General features: G+C 38.0%; 1 protein-coding gene across 1 annotated transcript; it reads right to left on the bottom strand.

The window, feature by feature from the left end:
• Window positions 1-626: 626 nt before the first annotated feature.
• Dydc1 (DPY30 domain containing 1) lies at window positions 627-19,036 on the bottom strand. The gene is made up of 7 exons (XM_040273658.2): window positions 17,055-19,036; window positions 15,725-15,894; window positions 14,891-14,992; window positions 8,563-8,655; window positions 4,956-5,012; window positions 4,470-4,574; window positions 627-1,680 (listed from the first exon to the last, which is right to left on the bottom strand). The coding sequence occupies exons 2-7, from the start codon at window positions 15,869-15,871 to the stop codon at window positions 1,642-1,644; spliced, it is 543 nt and encodes a 180-aa protein (XP_040129592.1). The 5' UTR covers window positions 15,872-15,894; window positions 17,055-19,036; the 3' UTR covers window positions 627-1,641.
• Between the last annotated feature and the right edge of the window lie 64 nt (window positions 19,037-19,100).

The raw sequence follows: 19,100 nt of genomic DNA, 5'->3' as shown, positions 1-19,100 counted from the left end.
AAATTAAAAATAAACAATAAACTGACTCTCCAAAGAAGATACAGAAATGGCCAAAAAGCACATGAATATATGTTTAGCCATTAATCATTAGGGAAATGCGAATCAAACCACAAAGAGATACCATCTAACAGAAAGTCTATCAGAATAAAAGCCATATCCCTCTGTACCCTTGGGTGGGTCCATAATGAATCTTCCTGACATTAGCAATAAATCTTAGGATACTGAAAGACAGCTCAGGGTAGCCAATCTAACTGTGACTCATCTCCTTCAGAGACAGGAGTCTCTTCCACCTTCTGCCTCTTGTGTCTGGCTATGGCCAGGAGGGCTTTAAATAATAGACTATAATATCCAAACTAAGCTCAGATTCTCTTGCTGCCACATCCCAGACCCTAACCCATACCCCAAGGATGACCCTCCCAAGACTGTGTCCCCCTCCCAGCCTTTCATAATGGTCCCCTTGTAGGCTGAGGCTGAGGTCTGGAAGGAAAAGATGCTCTCAGACTCTCATGCCTGAGCAGATATGAATGTAGGTCATCCATGGGTCACAGTGCCTTGCAGCCAGACTGTCATAGAAGTCATTTCTCCAAGGTCCATGGGACTTTATTCTGAAAAATGTACATGGAACTGATAGAGGATAACATGTATTTTTTAACAAAAATGAACATTTCTCCTATTTTTTTCTTTTAGTCTTTCCATTTAAGCAATGGGCTGTTCAGTTGTAATTGTCTCAGGAAAAGCAAATTATAAGGAAAAAACACAACTGAAGAAAAATCTCTGAAATGGGTGTTTTCAAACCAGTGTCCTTGAGAAAACACTCATCCCATAGACTTGGATTTGGAAGAATTTTGTAAAGGAAGTAAAGTTCTCTCCAGAGTCTCAAACTAGGCCTGGAGTTGAAGGAGCCAAGAGCACAGTGCATAGTCTGAACCCAGTGAGACCCGCCCTTCAGCAGTTGCCCCCATACCTGAGCCTACTGATGGGTCCAGAAGAAATGATACCTTTTAGCACCCTAAGACTTTGCCTGGACTCCACTCAATGCTTTCCATATGGACATTCTATACGAGGTCCCTGGACTTCATAAACCCCAAAGAGGAAGGCAGGATCCTGGACATCCCACTGGGCAAAGAAGTGAGGAAGGAGAAGTTCCTATGCCTGTTCTTGAGGGGGCTGAGCAAGCTAAGCTTGAGAAAATTCCCAAGCAGGACAGTGGAGAATGTTCCTTCCCCAGACCAGTCACAACATGGAAGTGGGGATTCAGAATTCCCAGCTCCCAGCAAACTGGAGAAAGCCCTACAGTTCCCTCCCAGGAAGAAAGCCATATCTAAGGCATGCTGAACTGTGCTGAGCTCTCCTCGGTGGCTTCCTCCATTTCCCGCAGACAGCTCATCTTTTTGCCTGTTTTTGGTTGTTTCAGCAAACTCCATCCGTCCTGTTCTCTCAAAGTAATCACACAAATAACCAGAGGCATTGGAATATCAAAACAATATTTTAAGGTACCCCTTTGAAGCCCATTTATAAAGTTGTCCTTAGAGGGAAAAAAACGTAGAGTTCAAGATTGGAGGTAAAAAAAAAAAAAATTCTTACAAATCAAGAGCTCATAATTTGGAACTTAAAATAAGCAGACAATTTTTATTCTTAGATTTATTGATCCTGCAAATCTTGATCAATGTTTAATGCGACCTAGAAGCAAAATAAAAGCAAACAGACTTTAAAACAATGAGAACTCTGAAAAGGTACAAGACAAGGAAATAGAGCTTACATAATTGCTATGTAAATGAAACTTTTTTGTGAATTTCAGATGATTTAGAAGACTATCCAAATAGAACATGATAATGAATGTGTTCTCCAGGTGGTTTATCTCCCTTCCTTTCTTCTACTTTTCTTGCTTCCTTTCTCACTCTCTTTGTGAGGTCCTCTTTCTGTGGCCCACCCCTAAAATTCTGGAATTTCCCGAGCTTTTCCCCTGAGCCCGCAGGCTTACAAACACTCACAGCACACTCTCCCCGGGTGCCTTGCTCACTCTCCTTGCTCACTTGGCATCTCTGCCCATGGCTGCTGAATTTGAATCTCCTGCCTGGACTGTTCCCTGTTCTTCAGACCCATACCCTACATCACATCAAGTGGCCATTTTCACCTGCATATCTCAGAGCTGCCAGAAAGTCAACCTCTCCACACTGAAGCCCTCTTGTTAAAAAACCTTCCTTTTCTTATACTCATCAACTCATTAGATGGTAACACTCAGCTCAGTTGCCTGAGGATAAGAGTTTGGCTTTCTTGTGGGATCCCTCTTCCCTTGTCCACTCAGCCAATCTCGAATTCTATCAGGACTCATCTCTACCTAATCCTGGTTGCTTTGCATCTGGATAATCATAATAGTCTCCTAAATGGTCACCCTTATCCACTGCTGCCCATTGCAAACCTCTCTGCAGCTTATAACAAGACAGATCTAATCCCTAAATCCTTTGAATAACTCCCACTGCATTTAAGATCAAAATCCCTTACATGAACACGCAGAACCCAGTATCATCTGACCTTTACCACCTCTCCAGCTTTAAATCTTCCCATCCTCCTAGCTCCATGCAACTCAGCCACAGAGCTGAACTGTTTCAGTCCATTCTCAACATCTTGTGCGCGGGAGCGCTCTCTCTCTCTCTCTCTCTCTCTCTCTCTCTCTCTCTCTCCCCCTCCCTCCCTCCCTCCCTCCCTTCCTCTCCATCCTCTGGGCTCATCTCAGGCTGAGGCTTGATCTTCATTTCCTTAATAAGACTCATCCAGCCAGGTCTTGTGGCACATGCCTATAATCTCAACAACTCTGGGAGCCGAGACAGGAGAATTGCAAGTTCAAGGCCAGCCTCTGCAACTTAGTGAGAGCCTAGGCAACTTAGCGAGACCCTGTCTCAAAAATAAAAAATAAAAAGGGATGGAGATGTCTCTCAGTGGCAAAACATCCTGGGTTCAATCTCTAGTACCAAAAAAATAAAAATAAAAAAATTTAAAAATCTCTGCCTAGTCCCTCAGAGCACCTTACTCACTGGCCCAAGGCCCACAAAGGGCAGGTACATTGTTCAATTGTGTTTTCTAGCTCCCACCATGGTGTCAAATAATAGCAGATATCCAATAAAAATATAGCCATAAATTAACAAGCACTGAGTCCTTCTAGCCTAACTCTTTGAACAGCTCTTGAAAACAACATTCATGTCCAGCCACGGCTGCCTGTCTCTAGACTACTCGCAAAGCTCCTAACAGGTATCGAACATTCTCTTCCCCACAAGATAGCCAGCCTGGCCTTTCTGAAATGCAGCTCTGGATATGTCAGCCTCCACTACATCAAACTCCACTGCCTGTAAGGAAATCTGATTCTCTGGGCAACTATTATAGTCCTTTCAGGGCCTGGCCCCTGCTTTGTCCCCTGCCTCATCCCTTACCCGCCCATACTGTCTCCTGCCTGGATCTTCACACTTACTGTGCTATCTGGAACTCCTCATCCTCCACCTTTCCACTGAGTAACAAGTAGGTGACTTCCTTCTGGCAACTTCCCTGACCAAGGTTCCCAATCTGTGCTGGCAATTCCATCTCATCAAACTAAAGTGCTCCAATGTGCCCTTCTACCAGTACCGTCCAGGTCCACACCTGCTAATCTAGCTCAGTTATTGAAAGCTCCTCCTTTCATTCTCAAAAGCATACTAGTTTGGACAATAAATTACCTGGTCATTCTACCAAATTCTGGCCTATTTCCCCTCTAGAGAGTAACCTTGTGGACAAGGTCAGAACTCTGTCTTATTCACAAGTGCATCTGGCACAGAGCCTGGCACACAGAAGACATGATATGTTTGCTAAACAAACAAATGTATTTATATACTGAAAAAGTATGCACTCTCATTAGGATGTGTTTGTGGTTCCAGGGCTTGTTAAAGAGAAGCAAAATTGTATGCCTTCCCAAATCTAAAGATTATATATTATCCATGTGCACGCACGCGCGCGCACACACACACACACACACACACACACACACACACACCTTTTGAAGAAATTTTGTTATTTTCAAAGTCTAACTCCAAAATAGACAGATAAGATGGCATATATAGATAGGCACAGGCAGATACAGATATAAGTATGGATTTTCCAATGACACACTTCATTAAATAACATAGTGCCAATTATGCAAATGGTCAGCAATCAGGGAATTGACTTTCTATGAAGAAAAACAGCCTATTTGCCAACCAATTCTGGACTCATATGTGTTAGGCTTTATCAAAGTAAAGAAAAAAAAATGAAATAATCTGCTTTTAAAAAAATATTTGGGGACTGGGGTTGTGGCTCAGTGGTACAGTACTTGCCTACCATGTATGAGGCACTTGGGTTTGATTCTCAGCACCACATATAAATAAATAAATAGAATAAAGGTCCATCAACAACTAAAATATATGTGTGTATATAATATATATATAATAAAAAATTTTGATACTTACATCAGAAAACATTGATTCATCAAGTTCTTCTACTCTGCTCAAGTTAGGTGCTCCATATCTATCACTAATTTCAGCAAGTGTTTTGCTTGTGTCTAGAAATCCTTCCTACAATCACAAAACTCACTTTCACTTTTAAGTGACTTGAAACTAATATCTTTCATTGTTAATTAGTGGAATTAACTAAATATCTGCTGAGGACAAGAAAAAATAGAAAAACTACATTCAGAAACTTAAAATACATGATTCTATGGCCAATATTTCAAGATATTCTAGTTTTTAAGTATATAAACACACTCTGAATGCACAATTTTTGTTTGCTTTGAGATTTAGCTTCAAAGCACATCACACTTGTGATCTATCACAAGAACATATATTTGTACTATTAGTTTTGATAATACCCTTTTAGCTACTGATGCATCAAAATTAAGATTTACGTCCTAGCATAGTCATTCATTTCACATAACATAGATAACTTTTTCTTCTCACCTCTGAATAAAAAGTATCCTCACTCTTAGGCATACTTTCCACACTTGTTCTCATCTCCTAGAATATATAAAAGTTAATAAAATAATTGAAATATAGCCCATTTGATTTCATGTTTAATTTTCAAGCATTTTTATTTTTACATAACACTCTAATCAAACTAAGAGTAAAAACCCATCACTCTTTAAGGTATGGTCTCTACACACTTCACACTCAACTGCAGATCACAGTTTAATTGAAATACTAGCAGAAGACAGCTATGCTTTATTTATAATTAAGTAAAACTTTTTTAAAACTAAATGAGCTAAAACATTAAATCTGAAGCCAAGTTATTAGCAATTGTAAAGAGTGACAACATAAAAGTTCTAATAAAATCTTAAGAAATTTTAAAGAGAACTTGCAGGTAAGTAGAGTTTTACACATATTATGAAATAAATAAGTGGGGAAAACACAAACACTTATTTCTTTCATACTATGTGTAAAACTCTAAGTAAGTAAGTATGCACTAAGTAAGTATGTAAGTATGCACTAAGTAAGTATGTAAGTATGCACGAGTCTTCCTCATAGTGTGTAGGCAACATTCTCCATAAGTCTACAATAGAAATGTATTGCCTAACAGGGGAGGCCTTTTCGTGAATGACAAAGTGTTCTCCCAACCAAGCCAAACCTTGCTTACCAGCCACCTTTTCATTCTAAAACGGCAGGGTGACCTGACAGATCATTTGCTATTGTTGCTATTGGAAGACAATAACCTTGTACTCATAGTCACCCTAATTATAGGAACATATGTGATACTATTTTCCAAAGACAACTCCATTTTCCTATATTCTTATAGGACTATAGCCCCCAACCACAGAAATAGATATTTAAAACAAACAAAACCAGTCAGAACTTTCCCCCAAATTCTTTTCTTAACTGAAACCAAAAGAGAAATCCATTCCTCACCAATGGTGTGAGCTACACACACATAAAACCCAGGAACCATTAAAGACCACATTTTCTCAAGTGCTGCAAACCAGACCATCGAGAGAGAGACTGGAAATAGCAACCAAAGAACAGCAGAGGCAAGAGCCCTGGCAGCATTTGATCCTCTTGCTCTCAACAGTCTGGAAGGCCCAAATGTACCAGAGTTCTTCACAGTTTAAGTGTTCAATACTTTCTCCAACTGGCAATCCTTCCTATAAACTTCCTTTGAGAATGATAGTTTAAATTGTGTGTCTGCAGCCACAATAAGGCCAGAATAAAGAACATGAACGGACTGGTCTCTGAGCAAGGGAGAGGCAGAGGTACTTTGCAGGGGAGAGATAAAGGATGATAATCCAGAGGAGAGACGAATTATTAAAATTACCATCACTCTGGTCACACAGACTGCTGATACCGGAACAGAGTGAAATAACATGGGTGTGAGGCTTTGGAGCCATAAAATGATCCCTCCTATTTTTAGGCACTCAAACAGAACCATCATTTCACCTCAATAAAAGATATTTTAAATCCCTGATTTTGATTGTTATCTTCTTGATATGATCCTGTTTTTCTCCTTTCATTCTGGGTCACTAACTCAACTAAAGAGAAAGGGTGTGCTTGCATGTATGTGTACATCTGTGCATATCCAGGCACTCCTCCTACATAGACTAACTTAACACCCGCATCTATATTTTATAAAACTACGTAGAGGGGTTTAAATTTATACATCAAAATCTCATCTTTTTGATTAAATTCATTCTTGACACTTTTAAAAACACCCTTTAAATAGCAATTCTCTCATCTGAGCCATTAATAAACATATTGGACATATTCTATAAAACCTCCTTCTGACCTTATTTTTAATTATGGAATCAACATGGGAGTAACATGTGAGTATGAGATAGTAGCCACAAATTCAGTCATTCGTAAGTTTGGTCTGTATGACACATACTTTTCTGATACCAGGAAATATTAGTAAACTGGACATTTGACATTCTATAGACACAATCAATGAAGACAGGCTTTTAAAAAATCAATTGTCTAGCTTCGCTTAGCATAATCTGCTCATATGTAAATCAATGGAAGTGTAACTGATGTGATTCTGCAAGCTGTATACGGGGTAAAATGGGAGTTCATAACCCACTTGAATCAAAATGTGAAATATGATATATCAAGAACTATGTAATGTTTTGAACAACCAACAATAAAAAAAATAAATAAATAAATAATAAAAAATCAATTGTGCACAATTTACCTTTGTAAAAGTCATGAAAATCTATAGAAATGTATTTCAAAGTGCAAATTATTGTTAATCTATTTAACCTGAAGAAAATAGACATGCTGTTTTCTTCAACAAACTTAACTTCCAACAGTAGCTACTACCATCAGAAATGGTAAACTCTTTTTTTTTCCCTTTTCCTACATTTAGGTTTGTTTGTTTGTTTTTAGAGCATTGTAGTTATACACAGTATTTGGGTTCTTTTTTTTAGGATCATATTCCACATGTTTATTAGTGCATTAGAGTTGATAATATTGGGTTTAATTTTGATATAATTATGGAAGCGTGGAATATAATTTTTTTCACAGAATACAATTTGCTTCAATTCAGTCCCCAGTATTTCCCTTTGCTCTCTGCTCTTCCCTACCCGTTTCTTTTCCACTACTCTGTCTTCCTATAATTTATTGATAGTTTGTTTAAAATTAATGCTTAATATACATAAGGGTGAAAATCACTGTCACATGTTCATATGTATACAGAGGAAAGTTTTGACAATTTCATTCCATCATTCCTCTCATGTCTCTTTCTTCTTTTTTTTTTTTTTTGTATTTTTTTAGAGCATTGTAATTATACCCAGTATTTGGGTTCCTTTTGACAAAATTATATATACAAGGAATTTGATTTCAATCCCCACCCCCTCTTTTCCTCCCTTCTTCCCTCCTCCTCTTTTCCCTTCTCTACTGATCTTCCTTTCACTCCTTTATTTATTTATTTTTGATTGGTACTTTCTACATACATATAAAGGTGAAATTCCCTTTGGTGTGTTTTTATATGTATATAATATGATTCTGTTAGATTCCTTCCATATTTCTTCCCCTTCCCGCCTTCCTTCCTTCTTCTCATTCTCTGCTTCTACTCCACTGATCTTCCCTTTATCTTCATGATATTCGATACCCTCCCACACCACCTTCTTTCCCTTATTTTGCTTTAGCCTCCGCATGAGAGAAAACATCTGACCCTTGATTTTTTGAGTCTGACATATTTCATATAGCATGATTTTCTCCATTTCCATTCACTTACCAGCAAATGCCATATTTCTTTCTTCTTTATGCCTCAGTAAGCCTCCATTGGGAATAGCTAGCTCTTGACAAAAACGTTGACAGAGAAACTTGCTGCTCACAAAGCAGTTTCACATACATGACTGTACTTGATCCTCACAATAATCCAGTGAGATATTACCCATAATATTATGTTTCTATCCATATATTTTGAAACAGGTAAACTGAGATGGAAAAGGTGATGATATACTTAAGTCACCCAGCTAAAGTCTGACAGGTCTTTAGACAATCCCTTGATCTTTTTGCTATGATATCAGTTTGAGGATTCCAGAATATTTTAAATAAACATATTTATAAAACTTAAAATTACCTTCTCTAATTGTTCTTGAGTTCTCTGAAGTTCTTCTAGTCTCTCTTTCTCTTTTTTTTGCATTTCCAACTCCATTTGTAATGCCAGTTGTTGCTGAATTTTCAGAAATACGTAAGTCATATTACAGTCTGATTAATCACCAGGAAAATACTCTATCACTCTTAAATGCCCCAAGCTAATTTCATTTATACCTACCTGAATTTTAGAAACTTATAGAAATAAATGATTACAGCCACATAATATTTAGTTTCTACAAATATTTCCTGAAGCACAAAAAAGAGGGAAGATTTCTAATTGCTAGTTGTAGGAAGAACAGTTTGTACAAAAATCAAGTCATTTTCTGTTTATCTTGGAGCTACAAATGCAATAGTGATAATTTTTCAGATAAAACCTCTTTAAGCATAAATGGATCTTCAAGTAGTCAAAACTTGGATGCAAAACAATGGGTGAGAAAAATCTTAAGATTATCTGAAACCATGAATAATCATCAGTATATTTGCTCCCAACCCAACACGTATATACTAGAATCTGGGTCGGCTATAAGGATGGTTGGGCTAATTTGATGCCACTCATTCTTTTTATAGCTTGGGAGGTAAGAATGCTTATTACATCTTTAAATAATTGGTAAAGAAATCAAAAGAATGAAATTTCATCACACCTGAAAGTTATATTCAATTCAAATCTCAGCATCCATAAATAAAGTTTTATTGAAACACAGCTGTGCTCATTCACTTATGTACTGTCTGTGACTGATTTTGCCCTGCAACAGCAAAGCAGAGAAGCTGCAACAGAGACCATGTGTGGGCCTCTGACAACTTTACACTGCTGCTCAGAGTGCTATGAATCACAGTTGACAACGTTATAACTTAACAGGGTTTGGAGTGTCACGGTATCATAGTAACATAACATTTTAAAAAATTATTTCATCTATCATGTCAAAACAAGAGAAGAAATGAACTTCAGATGTTGTGCTTTTAAGGTACAATGGACTGTGGATTATTTTGTTATCAAATTGATTGGCAAAATATGGTTTGTATTATACAATGACGTTATGCTAAAAAAAATACACTTAAGCATCAACATTACCACTCTAAGCCTTCACCATGATATTCTTGATTCACATGAAAGCAAAGTTCAGATAAAATAAAATAGAAAATTTAAAACAGAATTATCACAGCAGAATTTTTTCACCAAAATTATAAATGAAAGCAAGACTACAACAAATGTAAGTTCCCAACTAGTTCATATCTTATAAAAGCAAGGAGTTATTAAAACTCATTTCATTTCAGTGGCCAAAAGATGTGTCCAGGAAAAAATAAAACTTGTTGGATTATTAGTCTTTTGGTGAGGACAGTTGTGAAAAGAGTTGATGTTGGGAACAACATCCACAGTCAATTAAAAAATAGGCAAATGACTTTGTTTTTCCTTGGCGCTTGATGTTAGTCACATGTTCCTAAGGCTGCCCAGTTGTTATTCTAAGAGTCACTTCTGGGTTGGGAACAATTAGTCTCCATAAACAGTATTCATGGAAGAATTATAGGTAAGAATATTTCCAAAAAGTTGAGAACATAAACACATATACAACCTGAAGTGAAGTCTGATGTGTTACAACTGATAAAGATTAAAATATGTGTTGTATAGAAAAAGGCTTAGTTGAAAATGCTGGTTAGACACATAGGTGTGTAAAGCTACTACAGAAAATACTTGTATCTCTCATATGTAATTGAGCCAGCATTGATAATGGTGACTCATCCATTCCTATAAACTTTTTTTTTCTTTACTACTAGAGATTGACCCAGGGACTGTTTATCACTTAGTTACATCCCTAGCCTTTTTTTGTTTTTTTCTGACTTTTGATTTTTTAACAGGGTCTTGCTAAGTTGCTGAAGCTGGCCTCAAACTTGTGATCCTCCTGCTTCAGCCTCCTGAGTACCCTGGATTATAGGCATATGCCACAGTGATGGGCCCAATCTTATATACTTAACCATCAAGGGTTCTATAATTTTTGTCAGAAATAAAGCTAAATATATCTTGATTTGTCCCACGTCAGAGCAGTTCTGCAGCTTAACAGTGCTAACATCTTATTGTGAACTTTTAGCTTGGAGCCAAGATTTAAATGTTTTACTATATAAATTTCAGGTATACAACATGATGTTTTCATATACATATACATACAGAAGTGATTACTAATGGTAGAAAACTTAATATATCCATCTGGTTGCTGTTTGTGTGGGGGGGAGGGGAGATAAGAGTACTTGAAATCTACCATCTTAGAAAATTTTCCATATACAATACAATATCATTAACTACAGTCCTCATCCAGGACCTTAGGTCTCTAAATTAGTTCATCTTACCTGACTTCAGTTTTGGACTCTTTGACCTACATCCTCCCATTTTCCCCTCCCACCTCATGTATCCCGCCTCTGGTAACCACTTTTTCATTTAAGAAAAAAAAAGATTCCATAAATAAGCCACCTACGCCAGGGCTGTTCTTTTAGTGGGTATAATATAGGAATATCAAGGAATTGCCTTTAAAAGTCTTTTGTAAATAAAATATAACTATTTGTTACCTTTGTAAACATGTTGTTTTGCTAAATATGTTATTAAAATGTATCTGTAAAATGTTCTGAATGTGAGGAGCTTAACTTTTTACTAGACAGTGCTGTGCTGGTGGTGAGAAGTTACTTTCTGGCTTAGGAATGGGTAAACTTATTTTGTAAAGGGTCAGATGGTAGATAGTTTATGCTTCACAGGCCTAGAGGCAAAATTGAGGATATTATAGTATCTTACACAGTTATAGAAAGAGAGAAAAAAATCCACAATATTTTATTGATGAAATTTAAGTAATAATAATTCTTGAATAGATTTTTTATAATTACCAGCTTACTATTAAGAATTTAAAAAATTTAAAGATAACATTCCACTTAGTTGGATTTAAAACTTAGTATTCCTTATCATCAAAATTGAAAATGTTAATGCTAATCTTTCATCTTTCAAACTGTCTTTTCACACAGATAGTTACTGTCAAATAGTGATATAATCCTGTGTGCCTGTACTTTAAATTGAGCATATTTATCTCTTAGAAGGCATTTACAGAATTCTATTAGATTTTTCTCCTGATATTTGCCAGCTGAAGTCTGGTAGAAGCTTCTTAATGGCACAGTTAAGTGAATTTTGAAATATGAGAATTTTCTTTGAACCTACAATGCGGTCTAATGAACACTCTGGAACTATAATTTGAGGCTGGAAAATACATCTAAGCCAATCATCTGGGGATAAAGATGTGATTTCTCATTTCAGTTTCTGGAAGCACTGGGAAGTACATAATGCTGGTTGACATTTCTTGTGATTCACGCAACATGAGTTGTTGAAATGAAATTACTGCAGTGTAAGATTCACATATGAGTGCTGTTTGTTTTATAATTCTTAGGTTGAATTAAGAAACATAATCAAGAAATTCAAAATCATTTAACACTTGAAGTAATGGTTGAGTGTGATTCTTCTTATTCCAAAAACTTACAACTTGTATGCCAATAACCTATCTACAAAAGAAATGTCATTTATGGTAGCATCAAAAAGAACAAAGTACTTAGGAATAAATTTAACCAAGGAAGTGAAAGATCATACACTGAAAATTGTAAAACTCCTATAAAAAATGAGAATGGCACAAATAAATGGAAAGATAACCTTGTGTTCATGGATTGGAACAATTAATAATATTGAAATGTCCATACTGCCTAAAGTAATCTATAGTTTAAACTTAATACATATTTGGAACCTATCAAAATTCCAAAAAAAAAACTATTTACAGAACTAGAAACAAAATGTACTAAAATTCCTGTGGAATCATAAAAGATCCCAAATAGTGTAAGTAATCCTGAGAAAGAAAACAAAGTTGAAGACATTATACTCCTTGGTTCCAAATTATGTTACAAAGTTAAGGTAATTAACAGCATAAAAACAGACATGTAGATGACCAATGGAATGGAATAGATGGCCCCCAGATAAGCCCAAGTATATATGGTCAACAAGTCCTGCAAGATACACACAGGGGAGGGATAGTCACTAGAGTCCAACATGCAGAAGAATGAAGCTGGACCCTTCCTTTCCTTGCACAATACTAGAAAGTCAACTAAAAATGGATTAAAGATCTGAACTTAAGACTGAAACCATAAAACTCAGAAAATATAGTACTAGAAAATCTCTTTAAAATGCATCCAAATGTGCCAAGGTCCTGAAACAGTAGGCCACAGTGTAAAAACAGACGTTTCTCCAAGGAAGCCATAAAAAATGTTGAAGAGGAATATGAAAGCTGTTCAACATCACTAGCATCAGAGAAATGGAAAAAGGAACCATTTTGTACACTGCTTGTGAGAGTATAAATTAGTAGAGTCAATATGGAAAAAAAAGAGTATGGACATTCTTCAAAAAAATTAAAATATGAATCTAACAATCCCTCTTCTGGGTAAATATCCAAAGGAAATGAAATCAGTATCTCAAAGAGATGACCTGAACTCCCATGATCATTGCAGCATTATTTAGAATAGGCAAAATGTGGAAGCAAATGTCTACTGGTAGATGGCTGGATAAAGAAATTCATATAATATCCCAGGGTGGCCTGCTCAGAGGGATAAGCCTCCAAAGAACTTAAAGTCTGAAATCATTAGTAAAGAACAAAAGACAGAGACAGAATCCCTGTCATTCTGACAGGGAGCAGATTCTAAGCATAGGAGCAGTCAGAGGAGGACAGATTCCCCCAAAGTTGCGGCTGCTGGAGAGATGGCTGGCCTGTTTGGATGAATGGTTTGACATCCAGCTCAACATGCTGCCACTTCCCCTCAAGAATAAGCCAAGTAACTGAGGGTGAAGACTCAGAGCAGCAATGTTCTCAACAGCCCTATTCATCTGGACACCTTGGCACCCAGACACTTCTATCTCAGCATCAAGGGAGATTCTGGCAGAAAAGCTATTTGTTAGTCTGTATTTTTCTTTTTATCCACACATCCAAGTAGTGAGCTTCTTTCCCTTTTTTAGGTGTGTAGATCTGAGACTCTAAAGTGAAGTCTTCTGTGGTGGAACTACAGAGGTGGCTTACATTTAGTTCAGAAGTTCTCAATAAATTGTTAGTTCAGAGGCCACCCTAGAGCTGTCCATTTGAGACTCCTTGACCTCTCCCACCACTCATTCCCTTACCAGCATGTTCAGCCCCCAGTCCTGCTACCCCAGTCCTGCTAGGCCAACTTTAGTCAAGGAGTCTGCCTCCTCTACACTTGCACTAAGTAGGGAAATCACATGATCACACAACCAAACCAAAGGGCACCACTATGAATGTGTGATCATCCATCAACTGCTATCAAGTACCAGCTGAGTACCCCTTATTAGAAATGTTTGGGACCAGGATTATATCAAATTTTGACATATTAGTATATGTATAATAATATATTTTGGGGACAAATCCTAAATCTTAACACAAAATTCATGTATGTTTCATATACACCCAAGTAATTTCATATAATATTGGACAAGAAACAAAATTTCATGATGTGGTATCATGTTGCCACTTAAAAATCTTTCGGGTTTGGAGAATTTCAGATTTAGAATTTTTTTTTTTTTTTGGTTAGGAATTTAGGAATACTCCATCTGTAATGCTAAGTTTCCTTGGTCAACTCTCTCTTCCATTCCCCAAAGCCACCTGCAACCCTTCACATTCCCACTTGCCAATTCATTCTTGGCAGATGGTCATGGTCCCTACTTCACAGAGATGGAAACAATCACACAGAAACTGCTTCCAACATGTGCCATGGAAAACCACATGTGCCTCTCCTCTCTTCTGTCCCTCCATTATAATCAAAGAAGTGCCTTCCACTTGCCTCACCATCTTCCAGACTTCATCTCCTCGGTCTCCAAGGGAACCTGACTCTGAAACATCCAGTTTCCTAATGTCACCCACTCCCCATACTGTGTTCCTAAATCAAAACAAAAAACCCATCTCCACTGAAAATCTCCTTGAAAATATTATGTTCACTTGCCATCTCCTACTTTACTCCACCCTGAATGAACACTCTTCAGTTCAGCAGAGACATGGTAGACCATTTAGATCCTGCTCTCTCTCCTGTTCTTCCACGATAGCAAGCTCTCTGGGTTTTCCCAGCTGCACTGCTACTGTTTCTGCAACAAAGAGGATGCACAGGGGCAGCAAGATGGATCTATCAGGAAGCCACATCTAAGTGGCCAGAGCTGAGGAGTTTGCCAGTGTTTGGGTTGTGGCAGAGGAACTGAAGTTGACATCACTAATTCCTGTCACCACCAAGCTCCCTTTCTTGCTTACCTGCTGCAACAAGAGCTCCTCTGCCTTGAGCCGCTCCATAATTTCCTGCTCCCTCCGAGCCAACTCTCTTTCATGCTCCAAGTCCACCATTTCTTGTTGCCTCTAGCATGGTTAAAAGCAATAGTATGTGACTCATTAGAAACTAAACAATTCAAAAATGATCTGGAAAACTTCACCAACAATAGGAAAACAGGCAAGCAAATTATAGTCCATCCATTTAGAAACGATATAGTAATTTGGGGAGATGTGTGTTTTATTTGAATAAAGAGCACAAAATTAAAATTATACATTGAGAATGACCACAGGTATGTAAAAAGAAAATCTACAGGCAAACATGTAGAAAAAAGACTACCTGTAGAATAAAATACCTAAAAAAATGTAAACAGAAATCTTATTTGGGTATTTTTTCTCCTATGTTTTCACATGTTATTTTTTATAATACATACTATTTTTTACAATAGAAATAACATGTATGAGAAATAGTCTGGTGGTCCATTTTCAGAATAAAGTATTCAGTCTTAATTGGATCAAAGTATAGTCCTTCCCTTTTGCCCACCTGAATTTTAAAATTAGCCAATAGCATAGGTTGTACCCTGGAGTCCTCCAATCAGGGTGAAGGGCAGTGCTGCATTAGGTATATAAACCTGCAGAGCCAGCCCAGGTGCTCTTGCTAGCCAGGTTCCTGTAGCAAGCCCTTTTGGCAGAAATAAAGGTTTGCCTTTCCCACCCATTTTGAGCATATATTTGATTTCTTATTGCTAACACATGGAATCTTTAAAAAAAAGAACCAATTATTTTACATTTCTTATTTCCTAAAAGGAGATTCATACTTACCAGTTGTTCCATGGTTAAATTTTCCTTATACTTGTAAATCCACAATGCTAAATATTCTATTGGATCCGCTGGGCGAACTCTTGCTACTTCTGCAAGACCTAGAGTTAGACACATTCCAAGGTGCTTTTGAAGATATGACGACTCCATTTCTAACTCCTAAATAAAAACCTCTAAAAAATAAACATTTTGCATTAGTGCAGGCTTTCAGTTACAATGCAATAGGAGTAAAGTCAAATAGGCCAACAAAGCACTCTACCTTATCATGGGTACTTCCCAGTATGGGTGGCATAAGCAAACTGCCCCGAGGAAACTTCTAACAGCTTCCAAAAGGGCTGTTCTAAAATCACTAAAGCTAAAATAGTTAAAAGTCCTGAAGGGCTTTTAAGTCCAGTGCATGAGACAGAAAGGGATTATTGACTTCAAGTTGACTTTATGCCAAGCAATACCTGATTCATTTAATCCTCACAACATACCTAAAACTTTGGGTATCATGATTCCCCATTGAGCAGATTAAGAAAGTCCAGGCAAAAAGAGCATAAGTGGACAGTTCAGATTGAAGAGTTGGTACCTACCTCTCGATTCTAGGACTTTACCCTACACTCTACTAAGATGTTCCTCCTACACCATGTATGCCATCTTTACAAAAAGTCTCAACATTAAAATTCCATGTATTTCCAAGGTTAAGAGTATAAAAGAATAGAATACGAGACTCTATTATGTTTTAGATATGAGATGTCCCCAAAAGCTGGTGTTTGTGAGAAAATGCAAGAATAATCAGTGGCAAAATTACTACATTATGAGAGATTTAACCTAATCAGTGGATTAATCCATGGATGCTGATTAACTGGGTGGTAACTGTAGGCAGGTAGGTCACTGGAGGTGTGCTTTTGTGGTATATATTTTGTCCTTGGTGAGCGGAGCTCTCTCTCTGCTTCCTGGTTGCCATGTCTTGAACTGCTTTCCTTTTCCTTTTTACCACACCTTTCTGCCATGATGTTCTGCCTCACCTCAGAGCTATAGAGTAGGCTGACCACAGATTAAACCTTGAAACCCTGAGCCCAAATAAACTTTCGTCCTCTACTTTGTTCTTATCAGGTCCTTTAGTCACAGCAACACAAAGCTGACCAAAAAAAAAAGGCTCCTCACAACCTGGCCCCAAGTTTCTTTTCAGGTTTGATTCCAGGCAACTCTCCTGCCCACAACACACTCTGGGCTTTTGCTCATTGAACATCCTGCCACTCTGCTGATAACACTTTGTGCTTTTCCATCATTGTGATTTTTGTACATGAAGATGATCCCTTCCTCTCAACAGGAAAAAGTATCTCCTCACCTGCAGGACAGAGATCATTCCTCATTCCCTGAGCTTTCCCATCCAACTCAAGGCAGTTGCTCCTTCAACAAGCAGCTCACACGGTCACTGAAGAAGTTCTCTTAGGGGTAACATCTCAGCTAAATTTGAAGTTAGCTGAGATGTCACCCTAGAAGAACCTTTCCTAAAGGGACAATAAAATTTACAAGGCAACAAAGAGAAGGAAGAGCCTTGGTAATGACAGTAGACAGGGCTGGGGATGTGGCTCAAGTGGTAGCGCGCTTGCCTGGCATGCATGTGGCCGGGGTTTGATCCTCAGCACCACATGCAAAGATGTTGTGTCCACCAAAAACTGAAAAATAAATATTAAAAAAATATTCTCTCTCTCTCTCTCTCTCTCTCTCTCTCTCTCTCTCTCTCTCTCTCTAAAAAAAAATGACAGTAGACAAAATGCCAATGTGTCTGGATCCATCCCTGGACAACTGCACCTAGCATTTTGCATAAAATCTCAAAAACACTGTCATCTTGAGGTCCATCTATAGGCCTCAAGGCTTTTCTTCTGTCATGAGATGTTGGTCCAAGAGCAAAATACAATCCTACAGAGGGGAATTGGCAAAAATCTAGAAAATCACACGTTTGATCCACCAATCTCACTTCTTGAATACAATCTCAATGATATACTAGCAAAAATATAAATGGCATATGTACATAGTTACTTGCACTTTCATTTACCATAGTCAAACTGGAATACCATTCAGATGTTCATATAATAGGGATCAATGAGATACAGCACCCTGGATTCTTGTGCAGGCATAAAAGAGAAGGACAATGCTCTCTAAAACAAGAAATGTTCTCTAGGACCCAAAACGAAGTGAAAAAAAACAAGGTCCAGAAATGACATATGTTATCTTTTGCATTCGTAATAGCAGTGGGAAAAGAAGGAGTATGTGTGTATGCATAAACATAGTTCTAAAAACTCAAAATTGAAAACAGAAAAGTGACTCAAAAATGGACCTAATTTCCTAATAAGTTGGTATTAGTGTCCTAATAACATAGAGAAAAGCATTATTGCTACTGACTTGGAACAGTCTTCACTGTGCTTCTTCAGTGGGATCCACTCAAAAAACAGTGCTACACAGATGTCTCAGGTCATTTGAAGTGAGTAACATGAAAAGGGGAAGGGAGTCCTGCTGCTGCTCCAGAAGGATAACACGTGAGAAGGGGAGGACCTCTGGCCTTAGAGTAAGCCAAGTTCAGTGTGTGTCCGGAATCGCTAGAAGTTGCATAGCCTTATCAGTGGAACCTAAGGGTGACATCTAAGCTAAATTTGAAGTTAACTGAGATGTCACCCTAGGAGAACTTTTCCTAAAGGGACAATAAAATTCACAAGGCAACAAAGAGAAGGAAGAACCTTGGTTGGTAATGACAGTAGACAAAATGTCTTCTTGGGCCTCTCATTTAACATGTGGTCCCTGTCCATGAACCTACAATAGTGCCCATCTCTCCTGCATTAAGTAATGTTGTTTTTATATGCACCACTAGGAACCTAGGCCACTAAAGCCCCTTCTAGAGAAAGAGCTAATTTCTGGCCTGAAGAAGCTTCTGCAAGGTGGGAGAACCAGCCTGGGGGAGAACCGGCAGCTGAATAAGAAGGGAAAGTACTCAGGCAGAGGTACCAAAGTTAAATTAAAAAAGAGCTGGTTCAATTAAATTTGAACTTCAGAGAAACAATAAATAACTTTTATACCATTTTCCTACTAGAAAGTAATCCGTCTATCTGAAATTCAAATTTACGTAGTCTTGCAGTATTTTATCAGTATTTTATCTGGCAACCATCAACCTGGGGCTTTTAGGTCACTTTTCCTATTCGGGTCTGCAGAAGAGTCTCTTCCCTTCCCGGGACCCAGGGATCCTGCTAGGAAGCGGGGAGGTGGGTAGGGAGAGAGGAAAGAGGAGGAGGAGGAGAAAAAGAACCAGAGGGCAAAAGGAAAAGGAGCGGGAAAGGGGGCCTAGAGGGAGGAGACTGGGGTGGGGAAGAGGACGGAAAGGAAGGCAGGGATGGGGAGG

The sequence above is a fragment of the Ictidomys tridecemlineatus genome, chromosome 1, assembly GCF_052094955.1.
Source record: "Ictidomys tridecemlineatus isolate mIctTri1 chromosome 1, mIctTri1.hap1, whole genome shotgun sequence".
Classification (NCBI taxonomy): Eukaryota; Metazoa; Chordata; class Mammalia; order Rodentia; family Sciuridae; genus Ictidomys; species Ictidomys tridecemlineatus.
The sequence above is the reverse complement of the archived record's forward strand: the minus strand, read 5'-3'. Positions and strand labels throughout refer to the sequence as shown.

What these genes read in the sequence shown, in the direction of transcription:
- Dydc1 (XM_040273658.2), bottom strand. Translation starts at nt 15,871, where the DNA reads ATGGAGTCGTCATATCTTCAAAAGCACCTTGGAATGTGTCTAACTCTA. An exon ending in AGGAGCTCTTGTTGCAGCAG is followed by an intron (nt 8,656 to 14,890) that starts GTAAGCAAGAAA and finishes CTGAAAATTCAG; the next exon opens with CAACAACTGGCATTACAAAT. An exon ending in CTCAAGAACAATTAGAGAAG is followed by an intron (nt 5,013 to 8,562) that starts GTAATTTTAAGT and finishes TATATATTCTAG; the next exon opens with GAGATGAGAACAAGTGTGGA.